The sequence below is a fragment of the Rhinopithecus roxellana genome, chromosome 6 (assembly GCF_007565055.1).
Source record: "Rhinopithecus roxellana isolate Shanxi Qingling chromosome 6, ASM756505v1, whole genome shotgun sequence".
Taxonomy (NCBI): Eukaryota; Metazoa; Chordata; class Mammalia; order Primates; family Cercopithecidae; genus Rhinopithecus; species Rhinopithecus roxellana.
Genome location: NC_044554.1, coordinates 10993488 through 11008657, shown reverse-complemented (window position 1 = coordinate 11008657; position 15170 = coordinate 10993488). Strand labels below are relative to the sequence as shown.

The following is a 15170-nucleotide window of genomic DNA, read 5'->3' as shown; positions in this document are numbered from 1 at the left end:
ACACATCTACAACCATCTGATCTTTGACAAACCTGACAAAAACAAGAAATGGGGAAAGGATTCCCTATTTAATAACTGGTGCTGGGAAAACTGGCTAGCCATATGTAGAAAGCTGAAACTGGATCCCTTCCTTACACCTTATATAAAAATTAATTCAAGATGGATTAAAGACTTAAATGTAAGACCTAAATCCATAAAAACCCTGGAAGAAAACCTAGGCAATACCACTCAGGACATAGGCATGGGCAAGGACTTCATGACTAAAACACCAAAAGCAATGGCAACAAAAGCCAAAATTGACAAATGGGATCTAATTAAACTAAAAAGATTCTGCACAGCAACAGAAACTACCATCAGAGTGAGCGGGCAACCTACAGAATGGGAGAAAATTTTTGCAATCTACCCATCTGACAAAGGGCTAATATCCAGAATCTACAAAAAAACAAACAAATTTACAAGAAAAAAATCAAACAACCCCATCAAAAAGTGGGCAAAGGACACGAATAGACACTTCTCAAAAGAAGACATTTATGCAGCCAACAGACACATGAAAAAATGCTCATCATCACTGGCCATCAGAAAAATGCAAAGCAAAACCTCAATGAGATACCATGTCATTCATACCACCAGTTAGAATGGCGATCATTAAAAAGTCAGGAACCAACAGGTGCTAGAGAGGATGTGGAGAAATAGGAGCACTTTTACACTGTTGGTGGGAGTGTAAATTAGTTCAACCATTGTGGAAGACAATGTGGTGATTCCTCAAGGATCTAGAACTAGAAGTACCATATGACCCAGCCATCCCATTACTGGGTATATACCCAAAGGATTATAAATCATGCTGCTATAAAGACACATGCACACGTATGTTTATTGTGGCACTATTCACAATAGCAAAGACTTGGAGCCAAACCAAATGTCCATCAGTGACAGACTGGATTAAGAAAATGTGGCACATATACACCATGGAATTCTATGCAGCCATAAAAAAGGATGAATTCATGTCCTTTGTAGGGACATGGATGAAGCTGGAAACCATCATTCTGAACAAACTATCCCAAGGACAGAAAACCAAACACTGCACGTTCTCACTCCTAGGTGGGAATTGAACAATGAGAACACTTGGACACAGGGTAGGGAACATCACACACTGGGGTCTGTTGTGGGGTGGGGGGAGGTGGGAGGGATAGCATTAGGAGAAATACCTAATGTAAATGATGAGTTAATGGGTGCAGCACACCAACATGGCACATGTATACCTATGTAACAAACCTGGATGTGTACATGTACCCTAGAAGTTAAAGTATATTAAAAATAAAAATAAAAAATAAAACATGTCATTCTCACAAACTACTCATCCCATGTAATGAGGATTTACTTACCAGGCACTGGTCACAATGCTGTCCTGTCACCAGACGCTTGCAGTAGCAGTGACCTGTCTCGGAATCACAAGGATTCCCTCCAGGAATCGTTCCCAGAGGATTGCAAGCACAAGCTGTATTAAAACAAAATTAAGTGGAGAAACACAGACCATGTGAGTTTCAAATAATAATCTGGCTTTAGAATTACAAAGTAAAATGGGAATCCCAAAGACAAGAAAACTCCCAAACTTTTTAGCAAAGAGACTTACATTTACAACCAAATGGATCTTCACCACTTAAATCATAGAAGCCTTCTTTGCAAACATCACAATGTTCTCCTTCCACATGTAATTTACACCGACACTGGCCAGCAATGAGACCAGTAGAAAAATCAGTATAGCTGTCACAAATTCCCTCATTTTGAGAGCCAGCTGGGTCACATGTACATCCTGAGAAGAATGCAAAGCATCAGGTTAAAATCAAAAGGAAACTCAATGTATCTTTGTATAAATACATATATTCCCTTCAAACCTCTAAACCTCACAGAAGTCGACTAAAAGCAGCACAACTACCAAGTAAATTCCACTCCCAGCATCTTCGACTACAACTACAATAACAATGCTGGTTTTGCTGCTCATACTGTGAGCTCTGAGACTACAGACTATTCAATTTGGAAGGCAATCTGAAGTAGGTCCCACATAGTGACATTTCCCAACATACGTTCACAGAAATTAGGATCTCGGATGTCCCTCTCTGGGTGCTGGTAGTAAAACGGCTTGCACTGCTCACAGTTGTGCCCCATCGTGTTGTGCTGACAGTCATCACACACACCTCCGCTGACGTTCCCCGTGGCCAGGTAAACAGCCATGTCAAAGTGACATGAGCTGGAATGTTCATTGCAATTACATTCTGCGTGACAAGAGCAACATCAAGAAAAGCCTTTTAAATCTATGGACCAATGGAGGATGGGGGTAGCAGGAAGGAAGATCATTTAGGAAACCAGGGACTAAGTTCAGACAAAATGGCAGTCAACAAGCAGGACTCCTGGGGAAAAAGGACGCATCCACCGATGATACTGTTTAACCCCTAAAGTAGATGAGAAACCTCAAAAAGGTAAGTTTTATAAAATAAACAGTTATCTGACCTCTGTGGAAGAGAATGGGCTATGAAAAATGTAAACCTCTAAGGGAAAGTCCCTTTGGAAGCGTATGACAGAGGAGGGCTGCCGTTCCACTGAGGGCGCATTCTGGTCCACTCGGGGTGGGACTGGATGGAAGGACACTGCAGCAAGGGACTTTCCAGATGATATGCTGCTAGGAAAGCCTGTCCACGGGCTCCCTGCTTCGAGGACCACGAGGCCTGAGGATGGAGTCCCTCCTCCATATTCCCATATTCCCACCACCACACCAGGCCAGAAAACGGTAAGAAGGAAGGTCTGTTTAACAGCCAGCTAGCTGGCCTCCCTGGGTGCAGAGCTTCCCTCTGTGAGCCCATTCGGGAGTCATCTTGGCACCACCCAGCTTTAATCATCTTGCTTTCAGGTTTAACAATCTCATTCTTGTCTTTGCACAGGGAAGCTTGACTCAGCCTGGCCCTCCTGGGGCTCTGCACTCCAGCCTCCCACCTTGCCTGTCTCCCCCTGCAACACAACAGCCTGTAGAAGAGGGACTGTGTCTTATCTACTCACATCCTTGGTACCCAACAGAGTACTGCTCTCAATACACTGGCTGAACTAAACCTTGGAGTAATCTTTCCCAGCATAGACTCTGTGATGGTTTCAAGAACGTCCTTGCGACCTTGTGCTTCATGTTGTTGTTCTTACCTGAACTCCCTCCCACCTGCCTTCTTCTCTTTTCCTTTTCTTTCCTCTCCTTCCTCCCCTCCCCTCTCCCCCTCCCCTCCTCTCCCCTCTTCCTTCCCCTCTTCCCTCCCTCCCTCCCTCCCTTCCTTTCTTTCTTCCTTCTCCAAGTTAACTATCCATCAAGGGCCATCTGGGTTTTACCTACAAACAAAGCCTTGACCACTCCAGCTCTCACTGGTTGCTGAACTTCTCAAATAGTCCTTCTCAGTGGGAGCAAAGGCAGAGCTGCTCTTCAAGGGGAGGACATGTATCAGAATCACTGTGTGTGGAGTGGGGAGGGGCAGTGGTGTTGCTGGCTACACCTCCACCCAGATAAAACCCCTGAGATGGATAGAGGGAGGTATGCCAGAGGTCGCAGCTGGGCTGGCACAGAAACAGGGTTGAAAACACTACTCCATTATCTTTTAGACCTTCACCAGCTACCATGCCATATTTTTCTTTCATTTTCTCTCGTGGTCATCTTGCCTTAAAAACAGGTAGAAATGAAGTCCTGGCGCGGTGGCTCACACTTGTAATCCCAGCATTTTGGGAGGCCGAGGTGGGTGGATCATTTGAGGTCAGGAGTTCAAGACCGGCCTGACCAACATGATGAAACCCCTTCTCTACTAAAAATACAAAAAATATTAGCAGAGCATGGTGGCGTGCGCCTGTAATCTCAGCTCCTCCAGGAGAATCGTTTGAACCCGGGAGGCAGAGGTTGCAGTGAGCCGACCCGTGCCACTGCACTCCAGCCCAGGCAACAAAAACAAACAAACAAACGAAGAAAAACAAAAACAAAAAAACCAGGTACAATCTCAAGGACAGCACCTTAGTTTTCTACTGTAGCTGCCAAACTACTCAGGTCAGTGTCAAACGCGTAGGGGCTGCTCAGTAAATATTAATTAATTTAACTGTCTAGTTAAATTTAACTGTCTAAATATTAATTAATTTAACTGTTGTCTAGGAGTATCAGGGTGAAGCTGGAAAAAAGACAGTAACTTTTCTTCCCTCTGCAAAACAGTATACTGTTACAGTACCTCTAATTAGGAAATGGATACTAGAGCCTGAATAGATTTAAAATGTCCCTTCACACCTATAGTCCTAGCTACTTGGGAGGCTGAGGCAGGAAAATGGCATGAACCCGGAAGGGGGAGCTTGCAGTGAGCAGAAATAGCGCCACTGCACTCCAGCCAGGGCGAGAGAGAGGACTCCATCTTAGAAAAAAAAAAGAAAAAGAAAGAAAAAAAAATGTTCCTTCATCAGAGACTTACTTTTACAGGCGTTGCTGTTTCGGCCTTCAGCAGGTCTCCAAGGTAAATCATGGTAGAAATCCATGCAGAGTTCACAATTTAAGCCCTTCGTGTTATGCCTGCACATGCAGTGTCCATGAACCTTGAAAGTTATAAAAACAGGAGAGAGCAAAGGAAGAGATGTATGAATAGCCACATTCCTCCATAATCAATTGAAAGTTTAAAACCCTTTTTCATACTAATCTCTAGCTCACCACAGAGAAGGGTTTTTTTTTTTTTTTTTTTTTTTTTTTTTTTGAGACAGAGTCTCGCTCTGTCACCCAAACTGGAGTGCAGTGGCCGGATCTCAGCTCACTGCAAGCTCCACCTTTTTGGGTTCACGCCATTCTCCTGCCTCAGCCTCCCGAGTAGCTGGGACTACAGGCGCCCGCCACCTCGCCCAGCTAGTTTTTTGTATTTTTTAGTAGAGATGGGGTTTCACCGTGTTAGCCAGGATGGTCTCGATCTCCTGACCTCGTGATCCGCCCATCTTGGCCTCCCAAAGTGCTGGGATTACAGGCTTGAGCCACTGCGCCTGGCCGAGAAGGGTTGTTTTTATTTTCTCCCACTCTGCAGTGAGTTGTCTGTCTTGTTGATGGCTACATGCCCCATTTCTAGAATGTTCCTATTACATAGTGGATGCACAACAAATATTTTATTATCTATGAAAAGAACCCAGATGAACAAAATTAGTTACTTAAGATCAAAAAAAAAAAACAAAAAAAAAAAACAAAACTAGTTACTTAAGAGGTTTTTTAAAACAAACCTATTGTCATAGAAATCTACAAAAGTTATAATGTAGAACTAAATGCATACATACTACCTGGAAACCAATTTATATTACTTCACAATTTACCAATAAGCCAAATAACCACTTACTTTAAAAGGTTTTTGTTAGCTAGCTTATTTTAGTTTCTTTTACTTCAGGCATAGCACTTAAATTTTTCTTCGAATGACAGTAACATTTAAAAAAATAATCATTTATCACACTTATATTTATTTTTTCCTTTTACATAAGGAAATATAAGATCTTGAAAAAGAAATATATTAATTTGCTTGATGAAGGGCCCATGATATACGATTTTGCCTGTGTCACTGTAAGGCATACTTACCACCCTTGAGGCATATAAATGATAAATGAATTATGGCTTTTTGGTTCACTAAATATGCATGTATATGGGCATCTCACCTTCACAAGAGTTTCTACAAAATGGAATTCAGGAACAGGACAGACAGGTCCCTCCTGGACCCACCTTGGTGGGAATGCAGTTAGCAGAAGACTAAAGTCCTATTATTACCAGGTGGTTTTACATAAACTGAAAACCAGTTCCAAAGCACATACCATAAGACCCTACTGTGTCTGAATCAACAGCACATGCTGTGAGACCCATGACAGTAACAGGACATTAGCTACACAGCTGATTTGTTATGCTGTAAAGGGAGTATAATCTACCTAGCAGTCTCTGAAAGATAGACCAATAAGATTAGAGAAATACCTCCCTCCCCTTCAGGCTCTGTCAAAAATTCAACTTTTGTTATGCAACAAAAGTTCTAACTGGAGTAAAGGGAAGGCAGAAGTTTTTAAAGGGCTGAATACACTCAATCCTGTACCTTCTCTGAAAAGGACTAACAATCTTTGAAAATGCAACAGCAGGTAAGCATAGCCTTCATTCGGGGAGGCCACAGCTTAGTGAAAGGAACCCTGGGGCAGAGTGAGGAGAGGCTTGAGCTCCCACCTGCTGCTCATTTACTTAGGGCTCTCTAGTAAATTACTTAATCCTTGGGCTCCTCTATCACCAATAGTTGGTCTAGGTGATCTCATAAGTCCCATCTGGCTTTAAAATCCTCTAGGTCTATAAGAATTCTTCGAGATACCAGTAGAATACTTTAAACACATCTATCCATTGGGCAAATCACCCGAATCCCAAATTTCAAAATGTATGTAAGTTGCAAACGTGGCATAAAAGTGGGAAAAGAATGGAATTAAGAGGAAAAGAGAGAAAGAAACCAACTCCATTTGGTCCCTAAAATGATATCCCATGGGTGTGGGTTAAAATTTTCCAGTTGTAGGCAGGGCACATTGGCTCACGTCTGTAATCCCAGCACTTTGGGAGGGAGGCAGGTGGATCACCTGAGGTCAGGAGTTTGAGACCAGCCTGACCAACACGGAGAGGCCCTGTCTCTACTAAAAACACAAAATTAGCCAGGCATGGTGGCGCATGCCTGTAATCCCAGCTACTTGGGAAGCTGAGGCAGGAGAATTGCTTGAACCCAGGAGGCGGAGGTTGCAGGTGAGATCGCACCATTGCACTCCAGCCTGGGCAACAAGAGCAAAATGCCGTCTAAAAAAAAAAAAAAATTTCCAGTTTTGGCCCAGCGTGGTGGCCGACGCCTATAATCCCAGAACTTTGGGAGGCTGAGGTGTGCGGATCACTTGAGGTCAGGAGTTCGAGATCAGCCTAGCCAACATGGTGAAACCCCATCTCTACTAAAAACACAAAAATTAGCCAGGCGTGGTGGTGTGGGCCTGTAATTCCAGGTACTTGGGAGGCTGAGGCACGAGAATTGCTTGAACCCAGGAGGTGGAGGTTGCAGTGAGCCAAAATTGCACCACTGCACTCCAGTCTGGGCGACAGAACAAGACTCTGTCTCAAAAAAAAAAAAAAAAAAATCTGTTTCTTTGGGTTGAGATTAATTTATGCCTTCTAGCATAATTGCGGTTTTTAATCTTCCCTAATGTAAAGGCAGACTCAATTATTATTTAGACAACTTTTTAATCCTTGACTAAAATATCTACTTTAGCAATAGCCTGAAGCAACAAATTCCAAAAATTCATCGTCTATGAAATGAGTAGTCTGTACATTCTCCGTATCCAAGAAACTCTTCAAAGAGAAAAATCAACAATCAACTACCTGTATGGTGCAAAGGGCTAAATGTAACTCTGTAAAAGTAAAACCCCCGGAAAATGTAAAAGGCTTAAGGTAAGACTAGCTTCACTTTGCATTTTAGAACCAGCCATATAAAGGAGAAAGGTGCACAGAGGGCTTACTTACCATTCCTTCCACTTCTTCATTGAATCCATCCACAGGGGCACATTCGCTGGCATGACCATAGCAGAAGCAATTTCCTCGAACCACCATATCATAAACTGCATAATAATACTTTTCTCTGATTTCCATTCTGGAATCCAGAAGGTTATCTCCCAAAGTATGCAGTTTCACAAACTTGATTCTCAAGTTGGTAATTTTTAATAAATCTAAGGCATCAAGAAGATGAAAAGTCTGATCAGACAAGCAAGAAGTTTTTTTTTTTTTTTTTTTGGCATCATTTCTTTTTAGAGAAAGGCATGATACACGAAAATAGCTTAAGTTCTCCATCTTGCATTATCTAGATGACTCCAATAATGAAGCCTAACATAACATGACTGGAAAGAGGAAAGCTTGCTGCCCTCTCATCCATTTCATAAGTATGTCGGCCGGGAATGGTGGCTCACACCTGTAATCACAGCACTTTGGGAGGCCAAGGCGGGTGGATCACTTGAGGTCAGGAGTTCGAGACCAGCCTGGCCAACGTGGCAAAATCCCATCTCTACAAAAATACAAAAATTAGGCCGGGCATGGTGGCTCACACCTGTAATCCCACCATTTTGGGAGGCCAAGGTGGGCGGATCACCTGAGGTCAGAAGTTCAAAACCAGCCTTGACCAACATGGTGAAACCCCATCTCTACTAAAAATACAAAAATTAGCTGGGCATCATGGCATCCGCCTGAAATTCCAGCTACTACGGAGACTGAGGCTTGAACCTGGGAGGCGGAGGTTGCAGTGAGCCAAGATCGTGCCATTGCACTCCAGCCCAGGCAACAAGAGCAAAACTCTGTCTCCAAAAAAAAAAAGAAAAAAGAAAAAAAAAATTAGCCAGGTATGGTGGCTAATTGTAATCTGTAATCCGTTACTCTGGAGGTTGAGGCAGGAGAATTGCCTGAACAACAACAAAAAAGAGTATCTATTTTGTGATGGGTCTGTTTGCAGAACAACTGTTCAGGAAGAAGTGTGAAAGTGGATAAACTGTAAGAATGCAGCTGCATGACTGCTGGAACCTGCGGGCAGACAATAATTTGAAGTAGCACAATGCCCTCCGCTTCCCACAGCAATTAGCGTCAGTTTCAACATCAGAAAATTCCATTCAAGTGGGAAAAGATTTATCAAAGCACTCCAATTCTCATTGTTATTATAAGATAGTTAGAAATATTTTTGTTTCTATTTTTGGAAGGGAAAATGCTATTTGAAATTTCCCACCACTTAAATGACATTCAAGTTACCAAAATAGTGTTACTGCTATAGAATAACTATAACCCAAGGAGAGAATATTTCAAGGTTTTAAGCAACATTTTGGTCCACAACTTTTTTTGTCCCAGTTTTCCAAAGCATTTCCGCATTTTTCAATATTATATAGTGACATAAGCATAAAGAAGCTTAGTATTAGGATGTGGGGCAAATTATTTTTTCTCAAATACAAGTTACTTGTAAATCAATTTTATCTTTCCCTCTTCTTCCTAGGTCTGCAGACTTACGCTTATTATAAACGCTGGGCTACCAACTACATTCTATAGTAACTAGACAAACCAAGAGCCGTTCAACCTTCTCCACAGGGTTTTCACGAGTTACTAAGTTCTTCATGCTGAACTGGATCCCCAGAGGTTGATTCATCTGTTTGCACTCTCAAGCTCTGTAGCCTGAAATGGCTCGTTACTGTCAGTTATGTCTATGCATTCTTATAATTTACAACATAAGACGACATGGTAGTGGCCCAGTGCATCAGATACTTTCAGAGCCCAAATACAATTTCAAATGCTTTTAATATACGCATAGCTTACAATGAAGCTACAGAAATGGCTGCGGGTAGAAAGGGAAAGTCCATATGTTAAACTTAGGTTCTTTGTAAACTCAAAAACTAAACAGAGAAACCGTGGTACTCCCCAACTGAATGGCAGTTATGAACGCCAACACTTCCTCCTGCACAAATCCTCCTGCACAAAATGAGCACAAGCGCCTATTGACAAGAGGCCAAACAACAAACTTGAAGAGCGGCTGGAGTATTTAGGAACCCTTGAACTGACCTTTGTGGAAACCCTCAGTAGAGCAAATACACTCCCCAACTCTCTCCTGCCATATTTAACAAGCGAGCCTCATCTTGACTGCTATTCTAAGAGGCAAATCACTTTTGAAGTGAGTCTCAGAGGTCTCAACAATACACAACTAAAGAGATATTGCTCCTTTGATTACAAATTAAATCAAAAGCATGATCAGCTAACATGCATGCTTCCATAACATAGAAAAAGATTCTCTGATGCCATTTAACAACAAAAGACAAAAGAATCAAAATAATAAAGACAACACATTCCCCAAGTCCCACAAATTTCACCTTACAGGGGGCAGATGGTTGAGTCCTTTTAGGGACTTAGGGGGTATCTGTCCCAGAGCCCATGTGGACATTTTTCACAACTGCATTTTGAGACATGGAGGAAAGCCCTCATGGCTCACTCAGAAATTGGTGCAGAGCTGGACACATCTATTAAATATTTGTTTTACAACAGAATGAATGAGTAAATTACAGACCAGAGACAGCCTGGGTCACATGTAAAATTAATTTCAACGGGGAAGCAGCATTTTTCTGGCAATATTCCCTGGACTTCTTCCACTCTACTCTTCCATGCTTCAAGTTTGGAAGTTCCTTGGGGCCTTGGTTAAAAATAGGGCCTTGTGCAGCTGGGAGAGATCAGCAAGAATCAGCCACGCCTCTACTCAACTGGTTGCACCTTAGTAGCAGGAGAGGCAGTCTCACCTTTCATTCCAACATTTGGGACTAGTCCTGTGCAAAACCCAAACCACAGCCGATGGCGACAGCAACATCAACAGCAATAACTGTAGCAACAGCTATGATTTACTGAACACATTTATGATTTATGAACACATTTAAATCCAGGAGTTTGTGACTCCAAAGCCCATTCTTTTTTTTTTTTTTTTTGAGACAGAGTCTCGCTCTGTCACCCAGGCAGGAGTGCAATGGCGTGATCTCGGCTCACTGCAAGCTCCGCCTCCCGGGTTCAAGTGACAGGTGTGCACCACCACGCCCAGCTAACTTATCTGTTTTTAGTAGAGACGGGGTTTCACCATGTTGGTCAGGCTGGTCTCAAACTCCTGACCTCATGATCCGCCTGCCTAGACCTCCCAAAGTGCTGGGATTACAGGCGTGAACCACCGCACGCCGTGAGCCCATTCTTTTAATTACCATACATGCCTCCCAAGAAGATTAAAATGTAATTGTGTAATAAGAGCAGTTGTTGAATGTGGTAAAGAGCTCTAAACTGAGCACCGAAACATATGGATTCAAGATCTGACTGCCATTTAATAGCCATATCACCTTATGTAATAATATCCAACTCTATAAGCTTCAGCTTATTCTTCTATTAAATGGAAATGCAACCCTCATTTTATTGAGTATACTGAATATGGCACAGACTTCTGATTTATCTTCAGTATTCTTTCTTCCCTTCTTCCTTTGACAGTAACAGCCCTCGCCAAGAGTGTTAGTTGAGCACATGACCACCTAGAGATGTTTCCCAGTTTCTCCTGCAATACAGTCATGTGACTAATTCTGGCCAATGAGATGTGAGCAGAAGTGACAACTGCAACTTCCACGTCTCATTTTTTTGTTTTTTGAGACAGAGTCTTGCTCTGTCACCCAGGCTGGAGTGCAGTGGTGCGATGTTGGCTCACTGCAACCTCCGCCTCCTGGGTTCAAGCAATTCTCCCGCCTCAGCTTCCTGAGTAGCTGGGATTACAGGCATGCGTCACTACGCCCAGCTAATTTTTGTATTTTTAGTAGAGACAGAGTTTCACCATGTTGGCCAGGCTAGTCTCGAATTCCTGACCTCAAGTGATCCACCCACCTTGGCCTCCCAAAGTGGTGGGATTACAGGAGTGAGCCTCTGCACCTGGCCTACATCTCCTCTTTAAATGGAATTTGCTTGCCTCATCTTCCCTCTTCTCCTGAGTTGAGATGAGGACATGGTGGTGGTGGTCTAACTCTAACCATGTGAATAAACCTGGAAACATGGGTGGTCTTATAACTAGGGTTGCCAGATTTAACAATAAATAGTTAAATATAAACAACACTCAGTTAAACTTGAATTGCAGATAAACAATCATTTTTTAGGATAAAGTGTGTCTCAAATATCACATGGGACATAGTTATACCAACCACAAATATTGCACAGGACACACTTGTACTAAACACAAATATTACATGGGGTATATGGCATATGGTTATGCTTAAAAAAAGAATGATTTATCTGCAAAATGTAATGGGCATCATCCTGTATTTTATCCAGGAAGTTTAATTATGGCAATTGAGCTACATTTCTTCTCTAGAAAACTCTTTGATGGGTTTCATAAGAGAGAAAGAAACTTTCACCTTATTTGAACAACTAGATTTGGGGGGACACTTTGATACAAAAGCCCAATATATACCCTAATTAATGTACTGAGCAATAAAATAAGGTATGATCAATATAATTACTTGATAACTTCTTTTTTTTTTTTTTTTTTTTTTTTTTTTTTTTTTTGAGACGGAGTCTCGCTCTGTCACCCGGGCTGGAGTGCAGTGGCCGGATCTCAGCTCACTGCAAGCTCCGCCTCCCGGGTTTACGCCATTCTCCTGCCTCAGCCTCCCGAGTAGCTGGGACTACAGGCGCCCACCACCTCGCCTGGCTAGTTTTTTTGTATTTTTTAGTAGAGACGGGGTTTCACCGTGTTAGCCAGGATGGTCTCGATCTCCTGACCTCGTGATCCGCCCGTCTCGGCCTCCCAAAGTGCTGGGATTACAGGCTTGAGCCACCGCGCCCGGCCTACTTGATAACTTCTAAATCTTATATTGGATGTATTGTATTTACATCTTATATCAGATGTAAATGTATTCTCTATCAGTGGAGAGTAACTACTGCCAATTTCAAGACCTTCTGGTCAGATAATGCAGAGAAAGAAGGAAAATGAAGAAGGTAGATTTAGCACCGAATATTTAGATTGTGAGTAAGACTTATTCCATGGTTGCTGTTTACCATCAAAACTTTTATTTGGGCCAGGCGCATTGGCTCACGCCTGTAATCCTAGCACTTTGGGAGGCCAAGGTGGGTGGATCACCTGAGGTCAGGAGTTCGAGACCAGCCTGGCCAACATGGTGAAACCCCGTCTCTACTTAAAATACAAAAAAAAAAAACTAGCTGGGCGTGGTGGTGGGCACCTGTAATCCCAGCTACTCGGGAGGCTGAGGCGCAGGAGAATTGCTTGAACCTGGGAGATGCAGGTTGCAGTGAGCTGAGATCACGTCATTGCACTCCAGTGTGGGCAATAGCAGTGAAACTCTGCCTCAAAAAACAAAACAAAACAAACAAAAACTTTTATTTGAGCCAGGTGCAGTGGCTCATGCCTGTAATCCCAGCACTTTGGGAGGCCGAGGTGGGGGGATCACCTGAGGTTGGGAGTTCAAGACCAGCCTGACCAACATGGAGAAACCCCATCTCTACTAAAAATACAAAGTTAGCTGGGCATGGTGGCTCATGCCTGTAATCCCAGCTACTTGGGAGGCTGAGGTAGGAGAATCACTTGAACTCAGGAGGGGGAGGTTGCGATGAGCCAAGATCATGCCATTACACTCTAGCCTGGGCAACAAGAGCAAAACTCCATCTCAAACAAAACAAAGCAACAAACAAACAAAAACAAACTTTTATTTGAAAATGAACTTACTCTGTATCCTTGGGCTATAAGGATCTTCTATTTTGAAAGCAGGATCTAAAGCACGAAATATCACCTAAAAAATGGAAACAAGAGTAACTGGTATTTTTGCAATAATCAAAAAGTAGATTTGCAAGTAGAATGTAAAACACAGAAGCAAACAAACCTCTCCTTCAGTTGAGGGTTCAATGTCAGAATATCGGGAATCACAAATTATGTCATCAACTTTTTTCATGGGGCCAGTTGAAATGCCTGGAAACGAGGCCTCACAGTCATAGGCGAAGTATCTGTACACGCCCCAGGTTTTCCCAAAGTCAGACGATCGTTCTATCAGCATAGCAGCTGGACGGAATGTCTAAAGGCAGGAGCAAAAATCTCATTTGATGTTTTTTATTGGTAGTCTGTATTTTTTTAAATCTCAGGTAAAAATGTCACTCAACTGTATGCCACAAACTTGAATTGCATGTGGTTTGTATTTCAGACTGTGACTGGATTTCAAATAATTTAAGCTGTTCCACGGAGCCTCTTCTCGCAAGGAAAGTGTCTAGCCTCTAAAATGTGCACTTTCCCCCACCCTACTGGGTAAGTAAATGGTTTCTCTTTAGAAGCTTATTATAAACAGGCACTTTCATGTATTTAGTCACCATGTACACTGTAATATGAGTGGCAAGTTTGAGTGCTTGTTCCTTCATTCGTTCATTTAATCATTCAATAAATGTATGACTATCTCCTCAGTAGCAGCCGGTGGCCTATATGCTGTCTATATGCTATACACAGTTCAATGAGGTACAGATATGGGTGTCAATCAATTGCAGTATGCTATGTAAAACACCATAGTAGGGTCGCATGCAATGTGCTTTGGAAAAGGAAGAGGAAGAAATTAATAACTCAAGAAGCTGGAAAATCCAGCAGTTCCACATTATTAGGCATATACCCAGAAGAACTGAAAACAGGAACTCAAACAGAGACTTGTATATCAATGTTCACCGCAGCAGTATTTTTCACAACAGCCAGAAGGCAGAAACAACCCATGTACCCATCAACTGATGAAGATAAACAAAATGTGATACATACATACTGTGAAATATTACTCAGCCACCAAAAGGAATGAAATGCCAATACATGCTACAACATGGATGAACCTTGAAGGCATTATGCTAAGCAAAATAAGCCACACAAAAGGACAAATATTATATGATTCCATTTGTATGAAATACCTAGAATTGGTTAAGTAGACAGAGACACAAAGTTGATTAGCAGTTACCAGGGGCTGGGCAGAGGGGCAATAGCCACAGAATTTCTGTTTGGGGTGATGAAAAAGTTCTGGAAATAGACAGTCTTAGTGGTTGCTCAACATTGTGAATATACATGACACCACTGAATTATACATTTAAAAATGGTTAAAATGGTAGACTTTCTGTTATGGATATTTTACTGCCAAGAAAAAAAAAAAAAAAAAAAAAAACTAGGAATACTTCACAGAGAAGAAGGCATAAAATTGGATCTTTTTTGAGACAGAGTCCTGCTGTCGCCCAGGCTGGAGTGCAGTGGCATGATCTCAGTTCAATGCAAGCTCCACCTCCTGGGTTCAAACAGTTCTCCTGTCTCAGCCTCCCAAGTAGCTGGGATTACAGGCACGTGCCACCAAGCCCAGCTAATTTTTGTATTTTTAGTAGAGATGGGGTTTCACTATGTTGGCCAGGCTGGTTTAGAACTCCTAACCTCAGGTGATCCAGCCACCTTGGCCTCCCAAAGTGAGGGGATTACAAGTGTGAACCACCGCACCTGGGCCAAATTGGATCTTAGAAGGGCAACAAGGTATTTTCCAGGCAGTGGGTGGAAGTGGCTACACGTGGCAGAAGAGGTTGGTCGGGCCTGGATAAGAAGGAG

General features: G+C 42.5%; 1 protein-coding gene across 4 annotated transcripts in view; it reads right to left on the bottom strand.

Moving 5' to 3' along the window:
- Positions 1 to 15170, bottom strand: part of LAMB1 (laminin subunit beta 1) — an 85587-nt gene that overhangs the window by 55417 nt on the left and 15000 nt on the right. For all 4 annotated transcript variants that reach the window (XM_030931854.1, XM_010382437.2, XM_030931855.1 and 1 more), the window contains 7 exons: positions 13447 to 13635; positions 13293 to 13356; positions 7544 to 7746; positions 4473 to 4593; positions 2082 to 2270; positions 1631 to 1810; positions 1383 to 1495 (listed from right to left, as the gene is read on the bottom strand). In XM_030931854.1, coding sequence (XP_030787714.1) covers positions 1383 to 1495; positions 1631 to 1810; positions 2082 to 2270; positions 4473 to 4593; positions 7544 to 7746; positions 13293 to 13356; positions 13447 to 13635 — 1059 coding nt within the window. The remainder of the gene's footprint in view (positions 1 to 1382; positions 1496 to 1630; positions 1811 to 2081; positions 2271 to 4472; positions 4594 to 7543; positions 7747 to 13292; positions 13357 to 13446; positions 13636 to 15170) is intronic.